The 25,855-nt window shown below is 33.7% G+C and overlaps 1 protein-coding gene across 1 annotated transcript in view; it reads left to right on the forward strand.

Annotated features, from left to right (window-relative positions):
• CFAP206 (cilia and flagella associated protein 206) overlaps positions 1–24,411 on the forward strand; it is a 39,480-nt gene extending 15,069 nt beyond the window's left edge. Inside the window, exons 8-13 of the mRNA XM_081296570.1 lie at positions 5,422–5,541; positions 6,644–6,842; positions 7,431–7,571; positions 10,524–10,717; positions 20,144–20,287; positions 24,012–24,411. Coding sequence (XP_081152696.1) covers positions 5,422–5,541; positions 6,644–6,842; positions 7,431–7,571; positions 10,524–10,717; positions 20,144–20,287; positions 24,012–24,242 — 1,029 coding nt within the window. The 3' untranslated portion in view covers positions 24,243–24,411. The remainder of the gene's footprint in view (positions 1–5,421; positions 5,542–6,643; positions 6,843–7,430; positions 7,572–10,523; positions 10,718–20,143; positions 20,288–24,011) is intronic.
• Positions 24,412–25,855: the final 1,444 nt, after the last annotated feature.

The raw sequence follows: 25,855 nt of genomic DNA on the forward strand, positions 1-25,855 counted from the left end.
AACAGCAGTGTACTTTTTTTTGGATAGAAACTAACTCAAAATCTTAAAAATATAAAACATATTTATATGAATGAATTGGAAGACCCTTTCACAGAGGGATATGCCAGGCCATCCTGGCCTTCCAGGAAACACAGTTTATTAACTACCCCTGTGTGTCACCAGGAAAAGCAAAGTGCCTGTTTTCCCTTTGCTCTCATACCATAATTAATCAAAGACTTCTCTGTCCTCAAAAGTTGTGGGACTTTATCCCTACTAGCAAGCAAGCAATTCTGCAGTGAATACCAACTAGGTACCTTCCAATTCATTTCGATTCTGAGACTATGTACCTGGAGACAGCATCAGATCCCACAAGTTGAGGGCTCAGTCCCCAAGACTGCCCCCTTCCCCTGCAATTTAGATGACAGTGTAAGTCCCAAATTGTCTTACCCATTCTTCTGACCCACCAGCTATAAATTGGGGTTCCTACAACTTCTTCCTTGGGTTTGATTAATTTGTTCAAGTGGCTCACAGCACTCAGGAAAACTCATTTATTAGTTGTTTTTTTTTTTAATAAAAGCTATTATAAGTGACACAGATACCTATGGTAAGGCATGGGAGAAGGGGCACAGAGCTTCCAGGCCATCTCTGTCTTGGTGTGCCACCCTCTAGGAACCTTCATGTGTTTAGCTATCTGGGAGCTCTTTGAATCCAGTTCTCTTGGGTTTTTATAGAGATTTCATTATGTAGGCGTGATTGCTAATAGATTGGGTGGGGAAACTCAGTGAGGCCTGTATATTTAGATTCTTCTTAGCCTCTCTGTGCAGTGTTCCTTTCCCTAGGGTATGTGACAAAACTCCTGGAATGAGGAAGGTCTTAGTAACAGCTGTCAGACAAGTTAGTCAGAGAATTTCTTTATAGCCAGTTCTAAGACAAAAAGGCAAGGGAAGATTAGACTGTCTCTGATCTTCCTTGGGGAAGAGAAATTCTGATTTCTATGGCCTGCTTTGGGGGAGGGAGTTATAAGCCAGGGACTGTGGATGTAAGCCAAAAAATATATATCATAATGTCACAACTGTATGACAGCAAGCTATATTCCCACTTTACACATCTTCTGCTTTCTAATAACTCTGACACTCAGGGTTAATGGAACTGTCTTTCATATGAGTGAATACTAATTTCTTGAGGGATAGAATAGTATGTGTTTTGGCCCCCTCTTCCTAACTTGATTCTTAATGGCTTAGTACACTTTTGGATGTTCTTGGTCTGTCATCTCTCATTACCTAGCTATACAGTACAAAGAGAAGCATCCTGATGACAAGACTTCGTTGCAAGAAACTAGGGGTCCTCACAACTGGCCTATTAATTGCCTTTGGAAAGAAGGACTATAAATCAGTTATTCAAAATCAAATCATCCTGGGGCTGGGGTTGTGGCTCAGTGATAGAGCGCTTGCCTAACATGTGTGAGGCGCTGGGTTCAAGCCTCAGCATCACATAAAAATAAATAAATAAGTAAATAAAATAAAGATTTAAAAAAATCAAATCATCCTGATGCACAGATATTCCCTTAACATTGATTTCAGCCTTATGTAACTAGTCAGATACCAACAGGGTTTTTAAATCAATTTGTCTTGAAGTGAAATGTAGGTTCATAGGAGTCAAAATTCACATTCACTTTTGTTGTCTATATTTGGAGGGGAGATCCTTGGGAATAAATATTGTGAAGATGTTTCAGAGAATCTTGTTCATTGTGGAGTGTTTTCTCCCAGCTTTTGATCAGGAATCATGTTCAACCTACTAACTTGGTCTTAAATTCTCATTGGAGTTCCACCTCTTGCAGCTTAGAGGGACAATGAATGGAGTGTATAAGTGACAAGTGTTGGCTCTGCAAGCAGATTGCATGGGCTCCAGTCCTGACGTGCTACTCGCTAGATCTGCGTCCTAAAGAAGTTGCTTAACTTCCCAGTGTCTTGGTTTGCATATCTGTAGAATATTCTCCACTATGTAAATAATGTAGGACAGTGTATTTACATAGTAATAATTCCATACATTTATGATCATGATGATTATTTCCATCATCATCACTGTCGGGGCCCTAGCAGAAGAGCTCTGATTCCATTTTGGTGGGGGAACAAGCTGAGGAGATGTTATTTTTCCAGACACTATCTCATTTCCAAGCTTCTTGCTGCTCATGTTATTGAGAAGGTTTAGTTTCCTTATTTTAGCACTCTTCATGGCTGTTTAGTACTACTTTAAATTAGGGTTAGGACAAATTTTCTTAAACTTTCTGACCATTTGGTGCTCAAAATGTCTGCTGTTTTTTTTTTTTTTTTAAAGAGAGAGTGAGAGAGGAGAGAGAGTGAGAGAGAGAGAGAGAAAAATTTTAATATTTATTTTTTAGTTCTCGGCGGACACAACATCTTTGTTGGTATGTGGTGCTGAGGATCAAACCCGGGCCGCACGCATGCCAGGCGAGCACGCTACTGCTTGAGCCACATCCCCAGCCCATGTCTGTTGTTTTGTTTTTGAACTATCAGTCCTTCCCCATCAATCTTTCTTAGTTTTAGTTAATATAGAATGAATATTGGTTTAATCAGCATTATCTCTAGGCTACAAAATATGCCATTTTGTATTTAGCTGAGATTTTTTCATGTCTTGAAACCTATAAATATCCTTTTTCAAAAGTCACATTATCTAAAAGGATATTTGTAAAATTTTTTGAAGTATTGATTTTGATTTAAAAAAATTATTTCTTGCCAAAGCTGCATTCCGTTTACATAAACATTTAAAAAATCCAAGTGTAACTTGGGTAGTGAGTTATTTTATTTTGTTCTGATTTAGTTTTTTATCTGTTGCAGTGAATAAATTCATGTATTCTGGAAAAGAAAAGGGGCGGTGGCAGGATGGGCAGCAATCACAGTCTTGCTGACTGTCTTAGCTGAGAGAACAGAATTCCATATTCTGTGGGGTTTTTAAGTGCAAGGCAGTTACCAAAGAAAGAAAGCTGCTTATTGTTATTATGCAAGGAAAAATTGTGTCTGACAGAACATTTCTGAAAACCTGCAAGTCAAGATTTTTGTAGAAGGGCTGGGGATATAGTTCAGTTGGTAGTGTTTGCCTTGCATGCAAAGTACATGCAGGGATTAGGTAACACCCAGCATCTTGATTTTTTTCCAATAATGTAAGTAAAAAATCAGATGGAATGTGTGCTTAATTTATTTTATTCTACATTTAACATGAGATTTATGCTGTTAACACATTTTAAGAGTTCAGAACAATATTACTAACTATAGGCACTATGGTGGAAGCAGATCCCTAAAGTTTATTCATCTTGCAGAACTGAAACTTCATACCTGTTGATTATTGACTCCATATGTCCCCTTCTCTCTGTCCACTGGAAACCATCATTTTTCTGTCTTTTATGAGTTTGATGAGACTTGTAGGAAAATTGCCCATGGAAGAAAGTATGAGGACTTACAATCAAAAAAAAAAAAAAAAAAAAAAAGAAGAAGAAGAAGAAGAAGGAAGAGAGGAGATACAGAAATATGGTGGTGGGATCATATGCTTTCCTTAAACATTTGAGTGTGTTATAACAAAAATGAACAAACAAACAAACAAAAGCAAAAAACTTAAGCAATGGTATCCCTAGAGGACTAACATTACAACTAAAACTCTACTTTTGTAAATAAGTTCTTTTTGGTAAAATATAAATAGAGTGTTTGTCCTAGGACATTACTGGAAAAAAAAAAATCAAAAAGTTATTTGTGCCTGCCTACTCTGTGAATAGACCCTGAAAACATAGCTTGAGTATAGGGAATCTAGAGCATCTTTCATTGTAGGTTTTATAAGTGTTATGTGTCAGATGCAACTTTTACTTTGGAGAACATATGCAGATTTATTTCTGTATATGTGTGTTGTTGGCTTGTTGCACAAATCTAAAAAGCCTTTAAAGATTGCATTTTTACATTTGATTCCAAAAACAACAATAACAAGCAAGGTGGGAAAAAACTCTGGGGCAGATAAGAGACTTGTTAGATATGATAGAAAATGTTATATGGGAGACTGAACCCAGACAGTGCTTAAATAGCAGTGTGGGTAAAATTAAAGCAAGATGCATGTTCTATTTAAGAACAGTAGTAATATTTGATAATAATATTTGACATTTCATTTTTGTAATTTAAAATTATCTGTGTAGAATTTAAACTACAGATGTCCAAGGATTCAATATACTTTTTTCTTTTCAAATAAGTGCCATTCTTTTATACTGTACTGATAAACCCAAACCATTGCTATTTCTGGTCCCATCTTAGACAATGCAATATAATGGGTAAAAGCTGGGCTCTCAGATGGTTTAGGGTAGAAATGTAATTCTACCCCTTATTAGTTATATATACTTAAGAAATTTACTTACCTTTTTTTCCCCCATTTTTGTTTTTGTTTTTTGGGTACTGGGAATTGAACCAGGGCTGCTTAACCACTGAGTTACATCCCCAGCCTTTTTATTGTATTTTATTTAGACACAGGGTCTTGCCAAGTTGCTTAGGGTCTTGTTAAGTTGCTGAGGCTGGTTCTGAACTCAGGATCCTCCTGTCTCAGACACCCACGCTGTGCCCAGCCTTACTTACCTTTCTATTCTTTGTGCCCCACTCTGTCCAGCCTTACTTACCTTTCTTTTTTTTTTTTTTTAAAGAGAGAGTGAGAGAGGAGAGAGAGTGAGAGAGAGAGAGAGAATTTTTAATATTTATTTTTTAGTTCTCGGCGGACACAACATCTTTGTTGGTATGTGGTGCTGAGGATCGAACCCGGGCCGCACGCATGCCAGGCGAGCGTGCTACCGCTTGAGCCACATCCCCAGCCCCGCCTTACTTACCTTTCTATTCTTTGTTTTTCCTTATTCATATCTACCTCTTTTTGGTATTTATATATATTTTATATGGTGCTTGCAAATAAAACAAGTGTTTTATAGTTATTTCAAATTTAGCAACTTATTTTCAGACCCTCAATTTCTATAAAAATTTTTCTTTTAATGCTGTGACGTTTAAGAATTTCTGTAATTTATTAGTTCTTGATATCAAAATAGTTTTCAGAAAAATACTTCATTAATGTTATCACTGGGTAATGGGAAAATAATAGCAGTATAACTATATAAAGTAGATTCATGGGGATCCACTTTTCTCAGGAATTAGATTTAATATTTTAGTATACCTGTGTACATTTAAGAAAAGTTATATTCATAGTATGTCAAAAGACTCACAAATCCCACAAATATTTCTGGGGCATCATCCATATGCCGGTGCTATTCTAGTTGTTGAGGATTACCATAGAGAATAGAGCCCCTGTCACTTAGCTTACCCTCAGAGGATGTGGGGAACAGGTGGAGTTAAAACATGTGATTTTTTTAGTGAAATTATAAAAATATTAATGTAAATTATGTTGTCTTCATAGTCAGATATAATTACTTGTGCCCAAGAAGTGGAAATTATGATAAAACAGTTAGGAGCCCAATTGGAACTTTTAAAATCCACTGTAAAATCAAGAACAGCTATCCCAACATCACAAGTCTTTGTAAGTACTTGTCATCAACTTTGACCGTATTAAGGGTAAATTTCTTGAGTACTATAAAATTGGATCAGAAATCCTTATAATTATATTCAGTTATTTAACATCACAGTTTTATATAAGTTGATCCTGTTCTTTATAATTATTTTATAGTAGTATCTGAAGTATATTGGATGAGAGCATTCTCTATGAGCAATTGCTGCTAAAGGAAATTCAGATCTACAGTGAGATAATATTAGTATTGACTATGATAACAGAAATAATCTGTAGTACTGTGTTGGAAATCTATTCATAGTAGTAGGTCAGAAGTTGCCTCTAGCACAGAGATGATGTAACTTGTGACCTTTCTAAAGAGACAGATAATAATCTCTTTGTTTACCATGAATGCTGTTCTATTGACTTTCTGATTCTCTGCACTATTTCTTGAATGAACTCAACAGCCCTTATCTGAACAAGCAGGTAAAAAAAAGGTTCATGTATATTATATAGACCATTTGAGACTCTTCTACTTTCTGCAGTCCTTTTCAATGTTTGGTTTTAAAAACAGAGAAACAAAAGGCTAAGTTGTTCAGCTTATATGCAGGGCCTGATTGATTTTTCATTTGTTCTGTAAATCAGTAATCTTTACTTTAAATAAAAGACATTTTAGTTTAAAATCAAAATCTTTAATTTGTAGCTTACAAATGTGTCCTAAGATATCTCTCTATACTTTCCAGATTCTTTTGAATTATGATTAGGCCAGATAAATCTACCATAATGAGTCATTTAACTTTTTTTAAAAAAAGTATATTTATTTTTCCCTTGACCTTTTTAGATGAAATGTTCATAAAACTTTCTTAGGTCATCAAATGTGTGTGACTCTTTTTGACTAAATTAACTTTATAACCATCATACCAAAATAAAATGCTTTGAAATAAAATGAATTTATTTTCTCGTAATTTGTAAGTCAGGTTTCTTTTTAGTCTATTGTCTAGTTCCCTGAGATTTTTGGTTGACTTAAGGAAGAATTAATTTCTTTACAAATAACATTGTATTTATTTTTAAGAGTACAATGCTTTATAATTTTATCATATAGTTCTATTTTGAACTTTTTTTCTTCTTCTTCTAGCCCATCTTCATTTCACTGGCCAGTCTGTGGACTAGCTTTCAGGATGAAACTGTTTTGATTAGCGTCCTCAGTAGTTTAACCAGTCACCTGGAGCCATTTCTGGGTGCTCATGAACTTCTTTTTCCTGACAGAATAATGCAAGGTCTTCTTGATGATGTGACAGTGAAAACAGATGTGTGTAGAATAAAAGAACATATGGGTAATGGAAAACATTATTTTTTTTCTAAAATTATCTCTATAATGAAGTCACTCTTTTGTTTTAAATTTTTCATGTTACATCTTCCTGATAAAGCATTAGACATCTTTCTTAATTATAAAATACTAATGTTTATTATAGACAGTGTGGCAAACAGAATATGTCAACTGGATAGCTTACTAGTTGGCAATAACCACTTCTTATGTAATTATTCTTCATGTTTTGGTTAACAATGATTTTTTGTGTGAATGTGTTTCTATCACAGAATTAGTAGTTTTGTTATTGATATGGAGTAGAAAAAGATATTAATCCTTACTGTATTTGTTGTAAATAAAGTTTTATTTTTTAAAACATTATTTGCTCTATATCTACTTTAGATTCATGTTGAGAATTTATAAATCGATAAATTTTAGTCCTTTAAAGTTAATTGAGCTTAAGCCCTTCAAGAGATGCATTGACTTTGTGAGTATCAAGTTTTTGTCAGGAAAAGAACAATAAGTTAATGTTTAAAATGAGTTAATAATGATTTATTTGGAAATTTTAGTCTTCTCACTGGATGAAAACTTTTCCTGTATTTGTTTTTCATTTTAGAAGATAGAGTACGTTTGACAGACTTCAAAAAACTGGAATGGCTTTTCCCAGAAACAACAGCAAATTTTGAAAAGTTATTAATTCAGTATCGGGGATTTTGTGGTTACACATTTGCTACAACAGATGGTCTTCTCCTTCCAGGTATATTATTAGAAATAATATTGTTTTCCTCTTCCCCAATTTTTTTCTCTGTATGAAAACTTTTTTGCCTCCCTTCTCCCAGCCCATCTTCATTGTACTGGCCAGTTTGTGGACTAGCTTTCAGAATAAACTATTTTGATTAGTGTCCTCAGTAGGTTAACCAGTCACCTGACATTGTCACTGATATATTCATATTTTAAAACGTGATGGAATCAGATGGTGAACTCTAGGAAAGGAGCTGCAAAAATGATCTAGACAATATCTTTGTCTTGGAGGTGCTTAGAGTATAATTTGGTACATTGACACGAACGAGAGACTTTAAATGAAAGTGATAGAATATGTATACAGAATGAGTATTTCTTGCCTGAAATGCTTGGATTTTGGAACATTTGCATATATATAATGAGATATCTTGAGGATGAGACCCAGCAAAATACAGAATTCATTTGTGTTTCCTATACATCATGTACACAGTCTAATATAATCTTAGTGGGCCTGAGTTTTAATTATGACCTGTCATATGAAGTTAGGTATGGAATTTTATACTCGTGGCATCATGTTGGCATTCAAAAAGTTTCAGATTTTGGAGCATTTCATATTTTAGATTTTCAGATTAGGAATGCTCAACTTGTATTATAAAAAGTAGATGCTATGGTACCATAGAAAGGGAATAATTCAATGCCCCACTGAAAGATTACAGAAAGTCATACAAAATTACTAAAAATATATCATCTTCTAAAGAATTACTGACAGAGCAAAACTTAATGACTCATGAATTTATTTAAAAATAGTCTTTGTCATTTTATAGTTATATTTCATTAACATAGATCACTATTTCCCTCTAAGATCCTACTAAGGAAATGGCTAATCTATTATGTAGATTATTAGAGCTTCTCCAAAATAGAGTAAATGAGACATTGAGATGAAATAAATTATTATCCAAAAAATACTGTATAAATTGACAATAAGAAGCCTGGTAGGGCTACAATGAAAACAGTTTGACAGCATTGTTACTCATCTACACTGTTAACCTCTTCCTTTTATCCTCTATTTCTTTTCCATACTACATTTGTTATGTTTCATAATTGGGTATTGCTCTTTTCTTTATGAAGAATTATTGGAATTGTGTGCATACATGCTAGAAAGGACATACAAGTTGGCTCATTTTTTATGGCATTTTTTTTCATAGTGGGAGTGAAAAGGGTTTACCATGGGGACATGAGATAATAGTATTCTGAGGCCCTGTGACAATCAGTGATACTGGGGATAAAATAATCAAGAACCATGCAGAAATAAAAAGCAGTGGAATACAGGTGGTTTCTTTTCCTTCCTTCTTCTATTCATATCTCTCTCCCTTGCTCTATCCCTTCCTTCCTTTGTTTTGGAAGGAAGAGAATGGGGCATAAGAGACGCACACACAGAAACATGGATGTGGGTGGTAATGAAGAGGTAGCATGATGCAGTTGAAATGCTATGAGCTAGGATTCAGGATGATTCAGGTTTCTTGTCCTAATTGTACCATTTATGAACAGGTAACCTTTAGCAAATTTCATGCCTCCTGTGAACTCAGTTTCCCCTTAGGAAAACAGAAAGTATCAAGCAGGAGGTCTGGGGGGTCTCATCCAGCTCCTAACAACTATGATTCTAAGAAAGAGGGAGAAATAGGAAAATATAAGGGCTTGCAGGACTGTGAAATTCAGACACCCCTCTGGATAAGCTGGTCCTGACTACTTCACTTCTGTTTATTGAATTATTTCTATTTACTATGTTATTTTGGGGGCAGCATCCACCTGCATTACCTCAGAGGCATTCGATAGGACTTCCTTCCTTGCATTTGGGAGTGCAGACCACATGGCTTGAATGCCAAAGTGGCACTGGCTTACCAGTTATGATCCTTTTTAGGTGACTTCACTGCCTATCTGTCCCTCATTCATACTACTACAGCTGCAATGGACTCCTTGCTGTTCTTGAACTTACTTTCTTTCTTTTATTAATAGGATCCTGCTATGTCATTCAGGCTGATCTTAAACTAGTGGGTTTAAGTAATCTTTCAGGTTGATCTTAAACTAATGGGCTTAAGTAATCTTCCTGTCAGCTGAGTTGCTGGGACTAGGGATCCACACCCAGACTGTTCTTGAAAATTCTAAATTCACTTTCACTTTACAGCCTTTCAGTTGGGATTCCCTAAGACTTGTAAAGTTTTATCTCCTCACCCCATCCCCTCATAGCTGTACATCTTCCTCCTTCACTTTACCAAGTGTTCCCTAATTACCCAGTTTAAATATCCATCTCATCTCCTTTTTTTATTACGTGTTTAATGCCCCCACTATAATGCTGATCACACTTTGGCCTATTATATATTTCTGATTTGTTTAGAGCAGGGATTTTGTTTTCCTCCATATACTTAATGCCAAAAACTGAGTCAATAAATATTTGTTGAATAAATGAAAGAATAAATGAATAAGACAGTATTACTGCTTTCTATATAAATTTTACAAATTATGTGGATATTATACTATATTCTGTATAGAGTCTTTTCACAGTGGAAATATTTCACAGCATGCAAATTTGTATTTTGCAAAAGATGTCCCATTTTTGTAGTTTTCACAGTCATTTTAAAAACATACCTTTAATAGTTAAAATAGATTTGAAAAATCTGCTAAAGGACTAGCTTTTCTTAAGGGATTCCTAAATATCTTTCATCCAGATAGTGGATAGTACTTCTAACTAAAATAAGTTAAAACCATACTTTAAATAAAAACTAAAAAATAATTTAATATGAATTTCACATAAAACATCGCTTAATGAAGTATGTAGTTTAAAGTTGTGAACTATAACATTTTAACAAAACTTTGTTAAAATAAAATGTACTAAGAATGGTTCTATAGGTATATGGCCAACATGAATCATTTAATATTTCATACCTAATTCAATTCTTTTCCTCAATTTTAGGAAATCCAACAATTGGAATTTTGAAATATAAAGAGAAGTATTACACATTCAATACTAGAGAAGCTGCATATTCATTTGCAGAAAATCCTGAATATTATATTGGTTTAATTAAAGAAAAGGCCAAAAAAAATGCAGAGTTAATTCAGCTACTGGAACTTCATCAACAGTTTGAAACACTTGTTCCATATTCTCAGGTAAGCAAGAATAACATTTAAGAATTTATGAAATTTAGAAGTGTATTTTATATAAGTTATACTTTACTTTAGAATAGTTCCCAAGTTCAGGCAGTGACAAGTTCAGATTAGGGTCTTTATAGGTTATCTGAAAGGGATTCACATCTGAGGATGGAAAATAATGGAATATGCAAAGAATAATGAAATAAAATATAGAGTCAAACTGATGAATTAATAGATTTGAAAACTCTGAAAGAAAAAGAGCATTTAATTGAATAGTTGAGACTATAGTTCCACATCTAAAAATGAATAGAGTTCAGCACAGATAACATAGATGACAACGTACTTATATTCAGAGCTGCAAAACAATTTAATGGGTTTAATTCCTAGTAGGCTGAAAGACCACAAAATGGATCAAAGATATTTCTTGGGACTGGGGTTGTGGCTCAGCAGTAGAGTGCTCGCCTACCACGAGCAAGCTGCTCGGTTCAATCCTCAGTACCACACAGAAATAAATAAATAAAATAAAGGTATTGTATCCAACTACAACTAAAAAAATATTTAAAAAATATATATTTCTTGTATGCCTATGCCTGTTCTTTCATTCATTCATCAGATATTTAGCGAGCCCCTAATCATGGCACAAAGGAAATTAGCTGTGAACAAAACAGATAAAAATTCCTGCCTTTGTGGAAATCACATTCTAAAACCATATAATTTTCTTGTTTTTTTCTCGTTTGCTCTCATCATCATTGTATACCTTTTAATTCTTTATTCTGTCTCTCCTTTCTTTCATTGGCTTTTAAACACACTAAAATAAAAACCATTTTGAAATAACATGATTTCAAATGTTTAGTGTTTGCTATTTTTATCCACATTTAACTATGAAGCAGATGAATTTTGGTACCACTCATCTGGCCAGGAGGGATCCAAGCAACTGTTGGTCTGGTGACAGTGAAGCAAAGAGGTAGTCTGAATACATTGGTGGGAAGATCTGAAAGAAAGTGAGGGCTGAGTGTCATTTGGGGTGGGGGTGGGATGGAGATGTGGGTGGGGGTCAGGACTCTGGACAGCTCAGTTTTCATTGTTCTGAGAGATTGTGTGTCACTCTGTTTTGTGACATTTCAGTTTATTTTTGAATCAAACAATTCTGCTGAGATATCTAGCTTCCTCCTATTGTGGCAAGATATTGGCCTTGTCTGTTTAGTGTCCTTCTATATGGGGACCAAATGGTAGACTTACAATATTTGGCTCAACAGAGAGGTTACTCTGAAAATGATTGCACCAATTTAACTTGAGCATATGAAATTTGTCACACATAATCCTGCCAGCAATTGCTATTACTTAGTTTATAAGTTTTGACAATTTGATTAAAGTGGTCTTGTTTCATTGTGTATTTTTCTGAAAGTAAAATAAAGTTCAGCATCTCTTTGTACATGTATTTAGTCATTCAGGTTTCCCCTTCGGTATATTAAGTATTCTGCATATCAATTCTGGCCATTTTTTTCATATATTTTCTGTTTTTAATTTGTTGATTAGCAATTCTTTATCTATTCTAAATATTAATCATTTATAAGCTATACACATTTTTCTAAGTCTGTAATTTCTCTATTAACTTTGTCAATGAAGTTCTTTATTGAAAACACCTTTTTTGGGCTGGGGATATGGCTCAAGCGGTAGCGTGCTTGCCTGGCATGCGTGCGGCCCGGGTTCGATCCTCAGTACCACATACAAACAAAGATGTTGTGTCTGCCGAAAACTAAAAAATAAATATCAATATTCTCTCTCTCTCTCTCTCTCTCTTTTAAAAAAAGAAAACACCTTTTTAATTTTAATATAGTCATATCTATTAATTTTTCTCTTTAAAGTCTGTATTGTTTTTGAAGTCTTGTTTTAGAAATCCTTGTCTTTCCTAAGGTGATTGTTTTATATTTTCTTCTGTTTTATTTTTCATGTTTAGGACTTTAATGTATTTGGATATTTTAAAGGGTTTTGTTTTGTTTGGTTTTTGTACTGGAGATTTAACCCAGGGGTGCTTTACCACCGAGCTGCATCCCCAACCGTTTTCTTTATTTTGAGACAGAGCCTTGCCAAGTTGCTGGGGCTGGCTTTGAACTTGTGATCCTCCTGCCTCGGCCTCCTAAGACACTGGAATTACAGATGTTTGCCACTGCTCTGGGCATAATTGCACAATTTTAAAACAATTTCTGTACTGATATCTTACAGCTTTATAATGTGTCTTGATATCTGAATAGAGTAAGTTCTCTCACCTTGTATTCTCTAAAAAGTCTTGGCTTTACTTAACTCTTACATTTCATATATATTTGAGAAGTACATTGTCAAGTTTCATAAAGAAACCTTGAAGGAATTGTGGTTGAAATTGCCTTGTATATGTAGATAAGTAAAAAAAGTTCTGACATTTTTACAACTTTGTCTCCCTATCCTAAAATTTCAGTGTAGTTTTATAATTTTTCCTAGAAACGGCTATACATATTTTGTTAGATTTATTTGTAGAGACTTTGTTATTGGTTGCTATTTTAAATGCTGTTGATTTTTAGAATTCAATTTTAATTGATTATTGCTTATATTATGAAAATGAGGTTAATTCTGCATATTGACTTCATATTTAGCAACCTTATTAAACTCCTTTATTAGTTTCAAGAGTCTTATTAATTTGAGAGTCTGTTGATATTTTGAGTCTGTTAGTTTTTTCAATATGAGCAGTCATAATATCAGCAAACAGTAATAGTTGTTTTTCCCAGATTTTGTATATTTTTAAAAATAGTGTATTACTTTATTTCAGGGGGAAAATAAAATGAGGGGACATCATGGTGAGAAAAAGAAGTCAATTAGAAAACTTCAAATGTGGGGATAAATAATTTTAAAATAGTAACACAAAATGAATAACTATAATAATTTTCTAAAAGAAGATGCTACTCTTTGAAGAAAAACTTCAGTTGCTATTGCAAAAAGTGTCTATATGAAGAAGAAATTGATTTCAGTAACATCAGTGAGAATACATTCTAGAAAATGGATTTAACTGGATATTAAATTCTGGTAGCAATTTACTGTCCCAGATGGTTATTCTGAGACCAGTATTTAATGAAGAAGAAAGCCCTGTGGGGAATTCTGGGTGATACCTGGAGAAATATTACACTGTGTATAAACCAAACTGAATTGTTTTCTCAAGCATTGTAAAGTTTCATATAGCAGGGTTTTTTTTCTATAAACATTTCAATTTCATAGCAAGAATAGCATAGAATACTTAAACACAGGAGAAAGCTTTCATGCAAGATATCTAGCTCCTTGATATAATAATACATACAATTCAAAATGATTGCACTATCAGTCCATCTAGGGCTTGTGTAACTAAAACATGATGGTTATGGAAATCACAGCCCCAGGGTATCAATCTCTAGAAAGCAGCTACCACTGCCTATGTTTATTCTCTTTTTGCATTTTTTGCTAATCAACTTCACTGTTGTTGTTTCTTCAGTTTTCAGTCCTTCAACCTTTAGTCTTTTGGAGTGAAGAAAGTACTGTGTAACATTTAGAACTCTGATTACAAATGGTATTCACAAATTTTCCTATTTGAAGACTTCCATGACTTTCCTAATCAAGTCATCATAGGATGTCTGACTTAAGTTTGTTTCAAAGCTAAAAAAGAAATTCTGGTTCTGTAGTGAAGTCAGTAGTCAAGTTCCATTCAATTTTATTCTATTCACTGAATTCCCTCAGTGATTGAACAATGAGCATTAATCACAGAATCAGTATTTTGGTCAGCTTTCTTGCTGCTGTGACCAAAAACCTGACAAGAACAATTTTAGAGGAGGAAAAGTTTATTTGGCTCTTGGTTTCAGAGGTCTAAGTTTGTAGAGGGCAAACTCCATCGCTCTGGGCTAGAAGTGGAGCAGAACATCAGGGCAGAAGGATGTGACACAGGAAAGCAGCTCAGGACATTGCACCAGGAAGCAGAAAAAAGAGCTTTCCCTTACAACGACAAAATATAAACCCCAAAGGCATATCCTTAGTAATCCACCTCCTCTAGCCATACACAATTAATCTATAGTTACCACCCAGTTAATCCCTATCAGGGGATTAATATACTGATTAGATTAAGATTCTTAAAATCCAGTCATCTCATCTCTAAACTTTCTTGCATTGTCTTACATATGAGCTTTTGGGGAATACATCATATCGAAACCATAAAAACCAGGTATTATGCCACTAATTATACTCTCCTAAGTGACATCCTCTGCTAAAACACCATCTTTCATGTAGAACGGATCCATAACTGCTGTGTCAGGCATCAGAGTTTTCAGGTTTAATCTGTCTGATTATCCACCTATCTGGGAAATCCAGAGTATACAAATGCCAACAACAGTCAGAATTCATGTACCCTGCTACACTTGTTCTACTTAGGAAGATTGCATTAAGAAACTCTCTTTGTTCCTGGAAAGCCTGGTGTGGGTAGCTGTGGTGACAAGGCATCATGAAATTCTTGGAAGTGTAAGAGAAGAGTTAAATGAGTCAAACCCACTATAATTCCTAGAAAGCTTCAACATGGGAACCAATATTTTCAGCAAATGATAATATCACATCTTCAAAATTAAACATCACTTGGATGCAAGCATTTGACTCTGAGTACATAAGCTTCCTACTTGTCAGTTTTTGTCACACTTATGACTGAACATCACACATCCTTCAAAAATATGTCACACTCAGATCCTGGGATGGCAAAGACCTCCAGATACTTAGTTTGCATTGGATTGCTGCCAGGAGAGCTCAGACCTCCAGCAGCTTCTCTGTCCCTTTGAAAAATGTGCAGAGAACAATCAACAGCTAAATGAAATCTCTTCTACCACTGCTACAGATTGTTTTAGGTATGTTACTGAAGTTCCAGTGTCCTTTAATTTTTACTGTTATTTTATGTTGTTTTTTAAAATAAAAGATTAATAAAAATTTCCCAGCTCTTTTTGGACTTGGAGAATAGAGGCAGATATAGTTAATCTCTGTAGTCTTTATTATTTCCCAGTTAGAAGTACTAGCTAATGTAAATCAAGGGCCATACTGTGAGCCCTATATGGTGTATATTTATATATATATTCCCCCATATATATAAATATAAATATACCAGTGAGAATACATTCTAGAAAATGGATTTAATTGGATATAAAATTCTGGCAGCAATTTAATGTCCCAGCTATTCTCCAGGGATCTTCAGTACCTATGGAAGTTAGTTTTCTCTTTGTATTATCCATAGAGAGCTTATTGTCTCATTATTTACAATTTCCTTATATTGTACAACACTTCTAATTATTTTTAGTGTGTTTTTATCAACCCTACCACATCATATATAACATATATATTCTGCTGGACACACACACATACAGTGTAGTATATATTTTATACTTTTTTCTTACCTTACTTCACTGAAAAGCAACCTTAGTTCAATATTAAATAGAAATGGTTAAAGTGGGTACCACTGTCTTCTTTCTTATCTCAGAAAGATATTTTTGATATTTCATGATTGTATTTCATTTTTCATGGATTTTGTTTTATCAGGTTAGGATTTCTCTTTTAATCTTAGTTGCTGAAACTTTTTTATATGAATGGTTATTGAATTATATCAACAGTTTCTATGTTTTTTTTGAGATTATGGTGTGACTTTTACCCTTTAATGTGGGTAAAAGTGATGAATTCCTGTATATTATTTTTAAAACTTTTTTTTAAGTTGTAGATGGACACAATATCTTTATTTTGTTTATTTTTATGTGGTGCCAGGATTGAAACCAGTTCCTCACGTGTGCTAGGCAAGCACTCTTCCACTGAGTCATAACCCTGGCTCTGTATATTAATTTATTTCTAAGATGAAGCCAAAATTTTTTTCCTTGGATCAATATAACCTGGTCCTGGTTCATTTTATTTTTAAAAATGTATTCATTGGTCATATTTTTTATTTTTCTTTAGAAATTTAAAATTTTACATCTGTATTTCTGTGTGAGACTGACCTATGCATTTCTTTCTCCTTACTTGCTTTTCTTGTTTTGATATCAAGGTTGATATACATGTCTTAGTATTGAGTGTAAATAATTATATTTTCTTTTCTATGTTTACTTAGTATTGGAATTATCTGGTAAAGTATGTTTATAAACCTTTCTGGGTCCCTTCCTACCCCGCCACCCTTCTCTGGTGCTAGGATTGAACTCAGGGTCTGTGCATGCGAGGCAAGCACTTTTCCAACTGAACTATATCCCTGTCTCCACTGGACTTCTTTGATTATAAAAATTATAACTACTCATTTGACTACCAATTTTAAATACTTTTATGATTATAGGATTTTTCAAGTATAGTTCTATTTCTTTTTGTATTAGAGAGTTTAATTTTTCTAGGAAATTATTCACATTTAAGTTCTTTACTTATTCTTATGAAGATTTCACAATATTCTTTTTTTATTCTTCACATTATCTTATGTCTGTTTTAGGTCTAAATATAGTTCATTTTTAGTCTTCTCTCTTTTTCTTTCAATTAATCTTGCTAGAGGATTTTTACAGTTTTTTAGTATGTCATTTTATTTCAATGATTGTTCATTTTGATTTTAGTTTTGGTTAATCTTGCCAAAGAACTATTTTCTCAGTTTTTTTTAAAGAATTAGCTTTTGGCTTTGTTGATCTCATTTTATCTTTGCTTTCATTTCCTATTTTCTGCTCTGATATTTTTTATTTCTCTTTATCTAATTCCTTTATTTCATTCTGTTTATTTTCTAATTCCTCAAATAGATACTAAGCTCATTAATTTTTAGCCTTTTTATGCAATAAAATAAATTTTATTTTCACTCTACTACTTATACTTCTAAACAGTTATTTTTTAAAGGAATTTTGTCCTTTAATTTTTAAAATTTTTTTTTTAGTTGTTGATGGACCCTTTTTTTTAAGAAAAAAATATTATTTATATGTGGTGCTGAGAATTGAACCCAGTGTCTCACACATGCTAGGCAAGCGCTTTACCACTGAGCCACAACCCCAGCCCTAAACAGTTATTTTCACCATTGTTTAGTTCTAAGTATTTCCTTTTTAAAGGATTTCTTCTTTAGTTTATAGGTTATTTACATTTATTAACTTATTATTTTATAAATGCCACGTATATATTTCTTTTGAATAAAAATACATGAAAATATGTTATATGTATGTTATTTACATTTTATATATTATTTTGGAGGTATAATATGACTTCTTATCACAAAAAGCCTCAAAGTTATTTCTGGCCCCTAACTAGTATGTTTCTTTTTTTCCAATTAAGACCAAATCAGTTTCCTTAAGTTAGTGGTTCTTAAATTTGTACAAGTTATAGTCCCTGAAGATCATAATTCTTTTTACACTTGATCTTAGCCAAAAGGCCGAGAAGCGATAATTCTTTTTGATGAGCATTATAAGTGTCACTATCTTATGTTTAATACGTGTCATTTTGTGCCTCATTAGATACTATGTTATATAAAATTCTAATTTAGAAAAAATATTTAAAAAAAGGACCAATACTTTAAAATTTATGGAAGAACTATATATATATATATATATATATATATATATATATATATATATATATATAAACAAATTTTTAATAAGTAATTTTTCTGCAGATTGGAACAATTTCATTTATCATTCTACTCTGAATTTAAAATTATTTAGGACTTTAATTTATAAGATGGAATCCAAACTCCTTGGCTTGGCATTCAAGGCCTACATGTCCTTATTTATTTTTCTTTAATTCTCACCATGACCTCTCAGTGTCAGAAAAACAATGAGTTGTATACTGGTCTCAGACTTATTCAAACTAACCTGGTCTTCTATTTGTTAAAAAAAAAAATTAAAAGAATGTATAAAATTATGATTCTCTTGGAGATATAAAAATGAACATGTTTTAAACAGTATAACCTATTTGTTGGTCAGTGAGAGAATCAGTCAGACTTTTTTTTTAAAGTACCAGGAATGGAACCCCCAGGGGCACTTAAACACTGAGCCACATCTCCAGTCCTTTTTTTTTTTTTTATTCTATTTTGAGACAGGGTCTTGCCAAGTTGCTAAGGGCCTTGTTAAATTGTTGAGGCTGGCTTTGAACTTGCAATCTTCCTGCCTCAGTCCCCAAGCCATTAGGATTACAGGTGTGTGTCCCTAACACCCTGCTCAGACAGATGTTTTGATTGGTTTAAAAGAGAATCCTAAAAACACACACATTTTTAGACCAGAAATATTCAAATTAATGTGAAAATAAAGGCAACATTGATTTTTTTTTTCCTACATGGATAAAAGGAAGTCATTTGAAGTACAGACAGGGCCAGGGATGTAGCTTAGTGGTAAAGCACTTGTGTAGTATGAATGAGGCCCTGGGTTCAATCCTCAGTACCACACATACAAAAAAAGTTAGGACAAATTTTACATGTCTATAGTCAAAAATTATTTGGCCTTGTTATCACTTATTTACAATGTACAGAGTTGTAAAATAGCTCAAACAAAGCCTAGAATCAGATAACCATATGTTGTCTGTAGATCCTGCAGTTTCCATAAGGTAAATTTTACCTTCACACCTGGTTTTGTTTTTCCCTTTCTTTAAGCCTATTTAATCTCCAGCTGTTCTCTAGTGACCTTCAATACTTATGGAAGCTCATTTTCTCTTTGTATAGTTCATAGAGAGTTTATTGTCTTATTTATTTACTATTTCCTTGTATTATATAGTACTTTTAATCATTATGTTTTAGTATATTTTTATCAACACACCATAAGATAATTTTTAAGGCCAACAGTGCATCAAATGGTAGGTACTTTGTGATTATTTGGTGCTTAAACTTAATGTATTCTCTCTCATCTTTATTATGATTCAAGTTCCTTAACTCTCTGCCACTCCCTCCAACACTGTCACATGCAGCATAACCATATCTTCCTTAGTCTGGAATTATTGAATACTGAATATTGGGCACCCCAGCCCAAAAACAGTACGTTCCACTAAAAATAAAACCCAACCCTCTCTCTGAAAAGCCTTCAGTAATCTTCTATGTATAAAGTTCAAGATTTAAACAAAGGTGATTTATACCTAACATTTAATAGCTATTTTTAATTTCTATCCATTTCTAACACATTTCCACTTAATCCACTGATTATGGAACATGGGGAGGAGCAATTGAATTTCTCAAGGAAAGGAAGGATGTTTTCCTCCTCCAAAATACAACTCCTACATTAAGTTTACAAATCATGCACAAAGCTATAATGTTCAGAAGAATAATTATGTTTATCTCATCAATTTTGAGTTTTATTTTCTCTGCTGGTATTAACAAGTAGATTTCATCTTCAAAAATTCTTGATTTTTAATTTATCTTCAGTTTTAGCTACATTTGTCTAGTTATCTATAAATAATGTTTATTTTTTATAAGTACTAATTACAAAACTCTTTCTTTAGGTGAGAGATGTTGACAAACATTATATAAAACCAATTACGAAGTGTGAAAGTAGTACACAGACAGATACACATATACTGCCACCAACAATTGTGAGAGCATATGAATGGAATGAATGGGAATTAAGAAGAAAAGCTATAAAATTGGTTTGTGACAATATTTTTTAAAATTATTCACAACTTGAGTAATTTTAATGTGTTCATAGATTTGATAAGTTATTTATATAAAATGAGTCCTATACAGTTCTTTGCTAACATAAAAAATTATGTTAGCCAGCTTTACTTGGTAAGATTGTCTTCTAACTTTAAGCATATATAAAGATACAGAAGCATGAAACTACTCTCAAATGACATCTACCAGTAACTACAAAGTGTCTTAATAGTTTTAAAACTTGGAGCTAGTTTGTAAAGCTCTCTTAACTTATTCTAATCATTTAAAGCATAGCCTTCAGTTTGGGAACTTTTTAGGTTAAATCATCTATTTTCTCCTCTTACTGTCAACCTTTTTTGTCGAGACGCTGGACTATCATCCTTTTGATTCTCAGTCACCCTAATCACAACAAGTGCCTTATTCTTAAAGCCTGTCTTTGAAACTGTCATCCCTATCCAACTCAGTGAAATCCCCCCAACTTGTATCCATTTATAGTATCTTATAATTTTAAACATCAAATAGTTGCAGTATGAATGAAATAATTTTTTAAAATATTTGTAGCATTTTTTTAGTATGTTTTACCCATTTCTTTAACTGAAATCAGGTGTGGAAATAAATGAAGCTGTCTCAAATGTGAATCCATGGAGGCTGTTTACTCAGAGATAGCTGGGGCAAGGGAGTCAGCATCATTACTTGAGTTTGGCAAACTCAAAAAGCAGTCAGGGAATGGAAAAACTATAGTGAGAAAAGGGGAAAAGTTTTAGTTTTCTTGGATGAGGTTGATGATATGGGGAAACTGGAGGCAGTCTAACAAGAAGCAGGGCATCTTATGAGATCTGGTTTGGTGAATATATTTGACTTTCTTTGGTTAGTTAAGAGTTGGGGCCAAAAAAAAAGGGGGGGGGGAAGCTGGCCAAGTCCTGCCCATTCTGGACCAGTTGCTATGGCTACAGAGGTTGTCTTTTGGGTTCCCAGACTGGTTGATGTAGAGGTGTTGAGTCAGAGAGTTCAATTGTCATATATGATCTAGCCTTTGTTCCTCTTACATATTCAACCTCTAACATCCTTCCCACTAATTAACATAATTTCTGTTGCCACCCTCTCTGGTGGTAGCTTTTAAGTTACCCAATTTCCTGGGATGAGGAAGGATCAGCTTCCTCATATATATATTTCAAATCAGTGTTCCATTAGCATTCCTGTCAGTTACTCTTCTGTAGAAATGCCCACTTTCCCATATTCTTTTCTGTTATTTACTAAACTCACTTGAGTTCAGCAAACACTTACTGGGTAACACTACCTTGTTCTTCAGGGGCTAATTGTCTAGCAAGTGATACTGTTACACTAAAAACCTTGGAAAGTGGTAAGAGAAGTGAAATAAAAATTCTGCTAAATTAGGTAACACCTTAAGTTGGTCTTGAAATACAAAGAGTCAAATGTAGGGAGCAATGGCAGAACATGATTTTGAGAGGAAGAGGGGGCAGGATAAGTATGGAAATGTTAAGGCAATATATTCAGAGGGCTAAACTTCACATTCCTATCCCTAAATCACCACTTAATTCTTATTTCCATCTTAGACCTAATTATCCCCTAGAATTGCGTCATGTTGAATGTCATGCTTCCTGAGTATTACCAATCCATCCCATTGATTAGACAAAGCTAAGTTTACTGTTTTATAGCTGCCAGGGAGATACCACCTCAACAGAACATTGGCAGTGTCTCAGAGGAGGAGTAGCAAATTCAGAATTTATTGAGAATCTTAAGTTTGTTAAGGCAGGTCTTTTGATGCCTTAGGTGGGTTAGAGGGTTGGATGGGGGTCTGAATAGTTTTGGGTAGGGATCAAGAAAAAGCAGTCCAGGGCTGGGGATGTGGCTCAAGCGGTAGCATGCTCGCCTGGCATGCGTGCGATCCTCAGCACCACATACAAAACAAAGATGTTGTGTCCGCCGAAAACTGAAAAATAAATATTAAAAATTCTCTCTCTTTAAAAAAAAATTAAAAAAAAAAGATAATGTCTAAATGGGTTCTTGCCTTTAGCTGTTTTCTGGATCCATTACCTTTAAAAAAAAAAAGAAAAAGAAAAAGCAGTCCAGCATTGGTGGGAATTACGAAATGGAGATTTTTGAGACAAAAGATAAAAAGAATCTTTGAGCTTAAACTGTGTATTGATGCTTACTACTGAAGAGTTGACTGTCTTTTAGGATGTTCTTTAATAAACAGTCAAGTGATTTACTTGGGCAAGAGGCTCTTGGAATTGTTAAATTATTCTAGTGAAGACAATGAAATAATAAAATCACATTAATGTAAACTGTGTGTGTAGAGGAAGTAGTTTGGATTTTCAGTCTCCCAAACTCTGATGTGTTTCCTTTAATCTCAAGTGTTTCCTTTAGTCACCTTCTTCATTTACACGCTCTAATGCCTTCTGAGGTTTTCCTTGGCCTTTTGCATAATCTGATCAATCATTAGCCTCCTTATTTTTTCTTTTCAGCACTAGGGATTGAACCCAGGGCTTCACACAAGGTGGGCAAGTGCTCTACCTCTGAGCTACACCCCTACCCTTATCTTCCTTTTAATTATCTTCTCTTTGCTTCCCAACTTGTGTAATATGTTCAACCTCATGTTTATTAATCAAGGGAGTAAGCAAAATGAAGAATAATGTAAAATATAATCTGAAAACAACAGTTTTTTAATACTAAAACAGGGTGAAGACTATTTTATAGACAATATAAATCTGAAACTTTTATCTTTAAAAAAATAAAACAAGTATGGTGGAAAAAATCCAGGTCATATGAGTCTCAAAATATAATAATAAAGGAATTAGAAATATTTTAAAAATTAATTGAGCTCATTGTAACTCTGGATCTGTATGTTCTTTTTGGGGTCCATTTTCCACATTTTATATATTTTTCTACTTCTTAGTAAAGGACATTTAATTTTATATTATGTTTTAAATTTTCTAACATTCTGATATTTTATAGAAAAATGCTATGTTGGATTTCCAGCTCTGGGGCCCCTTCTCTCCAGAGAAGTCTAACTTTGTATCTTTGTTGCTTGTACAATAAACCTACTTCTTGCTTGCTAAAAAAAAAAAAAACCCAAAGCGCACACACATACACACACACACACACACACAAAAAAAACAAACAGAAAAAAACAATGACAAAAACGAAAAAGAGAAAAATGCTATGTTAATCAGTAGAATAGAGAAAGAGGGAATGGGGGAGAGATGAGGAGGTACTGGGGAATGAAACTGAGTTATATTGTTATATGAATGTACAAATATGTAACAGTGAGTTCTACTATTTTTTTAAACATTTTTTTAAAGAGAGAGTGACAGAGGGGAGAGAGAGAGAGAGAGAGAGAGAGAATTTTTTTAATATTTATTTTTTAGTTCTCGGCGGACACAACATCTTTGTTGGTATGTGGTGCTGAGTGAGGATCGAACCCGGGCCGCACGCATCCCAGGCAAGCGCGCTACCGCTTGAGCCACATCCCCAGCCCAAGTTCTACTATTATATGTAATTATAATGTACCAATAAAAAATTTAAAAAATTAAACTCATATTCTGATTTCTCTTAAATAACTCTTAAATAAAAATGCTATTACAGGATTAAATTTTTGTCAGTTGAAAAAAAGATAGGCAGGTAATTAATTGTACGTGATGATATTTCATATTCTGTTCTTCAGAGAAATGTTAATTCCTGTTTTCTTTTTCTACTTAGGCCAATTTGCGTCAGAAAATTACTCACTCAGTACAAACTGATCTTAGTCACATGAGAAGAGAAAATTGCTCACAGGTGTACCCTCTCAAAGATGCTAGCACCCAGTCGAATAGGGAGGGCAGCACTGGAGTACCCAAGCCCCAGATTTACATAGCTGGTCTTCGAGGGGGACGAAGCAAAACTACCCATGCAGTCAAGGTGAACCTAACAAGAGCTGTTGATGAAACCTAGAGGAAGACCACATTTTTAAAAATGTTACCCAATTATGAACAATGACAAATACCTAAAAGTATTTTTACCTCCATGAAAATTAATTTTGTAGAAGGTGGAACATGCTATTGCTACAACAAACTAGAAGTTATTTTCTGTAACATCTTTTCATTGCATTAAAGTTGGGAAGTCAAATTCTATCCTTTTGTCTTTGTTTTATCTTTTAGAAAAAGTTTGGCAGCGCAAAGATTGAAATTATGCCATTTAGATAATAATAATATAAGATAATGTCACTAGAAGTGGAGACTATTTATTTCTAAAGTTGCATTTAATGTAAAACATTAAAATTTTAAAACCCAATCAATATTTTCAGTTTTACTAGCTGTGTAATGATAGCATAGATTAAATTGCTGTATAATAAAATCTTACTGTTTGGAACAATTAGAGCAAAGGTCTGCAAGATGACTCTTTGGTTTTTGGTACTGGGGATTGAATCCAGAGACAGTTTACCACTGAGCTAAATCTCCTGTCCTTTTTATTTATTTTTTATTTGAGATGGGGTCTTGCTAAGTTGATGAGGGTCTCCCAAGTTGCCAAGGCTGACCTGCAACTTGTTTTTGCCTCAGCTTCCTGAAATTATAGGCCTGTGCCACCACCTGGGTAACATAATCACTCTTAAAACCTGGAAATTTTACCTGAAATCTGGATTTCTGGATCTTTGAAAAAAAAAATAGAATGTCTGAGAACACTTGACTAGCATTTCTCTAAATAGTAGCTTTGACTTTTCACTGAGCACGCCACTTGTAATTCTCCACTGTCTAATTCAATTCCCGGAGCCTTACAGGCCTATTTCATTCCTCTGTTTTTTTGCCCATTCCTGTAGGCAGGTATGTTGAGGGCCCCAGTGAATTACTGATGATCAAATTTATATATATGAATATATTAACATAATTATATGTATATAACAAGTTATGTATATGCATATATAAAAATATTTATTTATTTTGTGGTACTGGGGATTTAACCTAGAGGGGCTTTACCACTTAGCTATACCCCCAACCTTTTTTTTTTCCATTTTGAGAAAGGGTCTTGCTAAGTTGCAGAGGCTAGACTTAAATTTATGATCCTCCTGCCTCAGCCTCCCGTGTGACTGGAATTGCAGGTGTATGCCACACTTTTGGCTCTGATAGCTAAATTTAAGATCTGTAATTTTACTACTGCCTTACATAATTCTAATTCCAACTCATGGATAAGAAAGGTTCTAGATGGAGGGCCTGTTAAAGTTGCTTTAATAGGTTAATAGCATATTTTTTTGCATAAGTGATTTTACTAAGGCATTTGTATAATTGTTTTCTATTTAGGTTAAAGTTATTTATAACATGGATATTCTTTGAAATCCACTTTCAACAGAGATTATAACAAAGAACTTCAAACATACCTACTTGTAAACTGTCATGATTTTCATAACATTAAAAATAATGTTAAAGTAGGTTGGCTTGCTAACTGTTAAGGCAAATCCTTGAGCGGAGGGAAAGATAGGGTGATTGTAGCTATTATTAATCTTAAAAATTAAAAATTTGATTCTTATCTGTTCAGTTTGCCCTTATTTGGTTCTTCAAGATTCTAAAACACAG

This window comes from Spermophilus citellus (genome assembly GCF_964194105.1).
Source record: "Spermophilus citellus genome assembly, chromosome: 5".
Taxonomy (NCBI): Eukaryota; Metazoa; Chordata; class Mammalia; order Rodentia; family Sciuridae; genus Spermophilus; species Spermophilus citellus.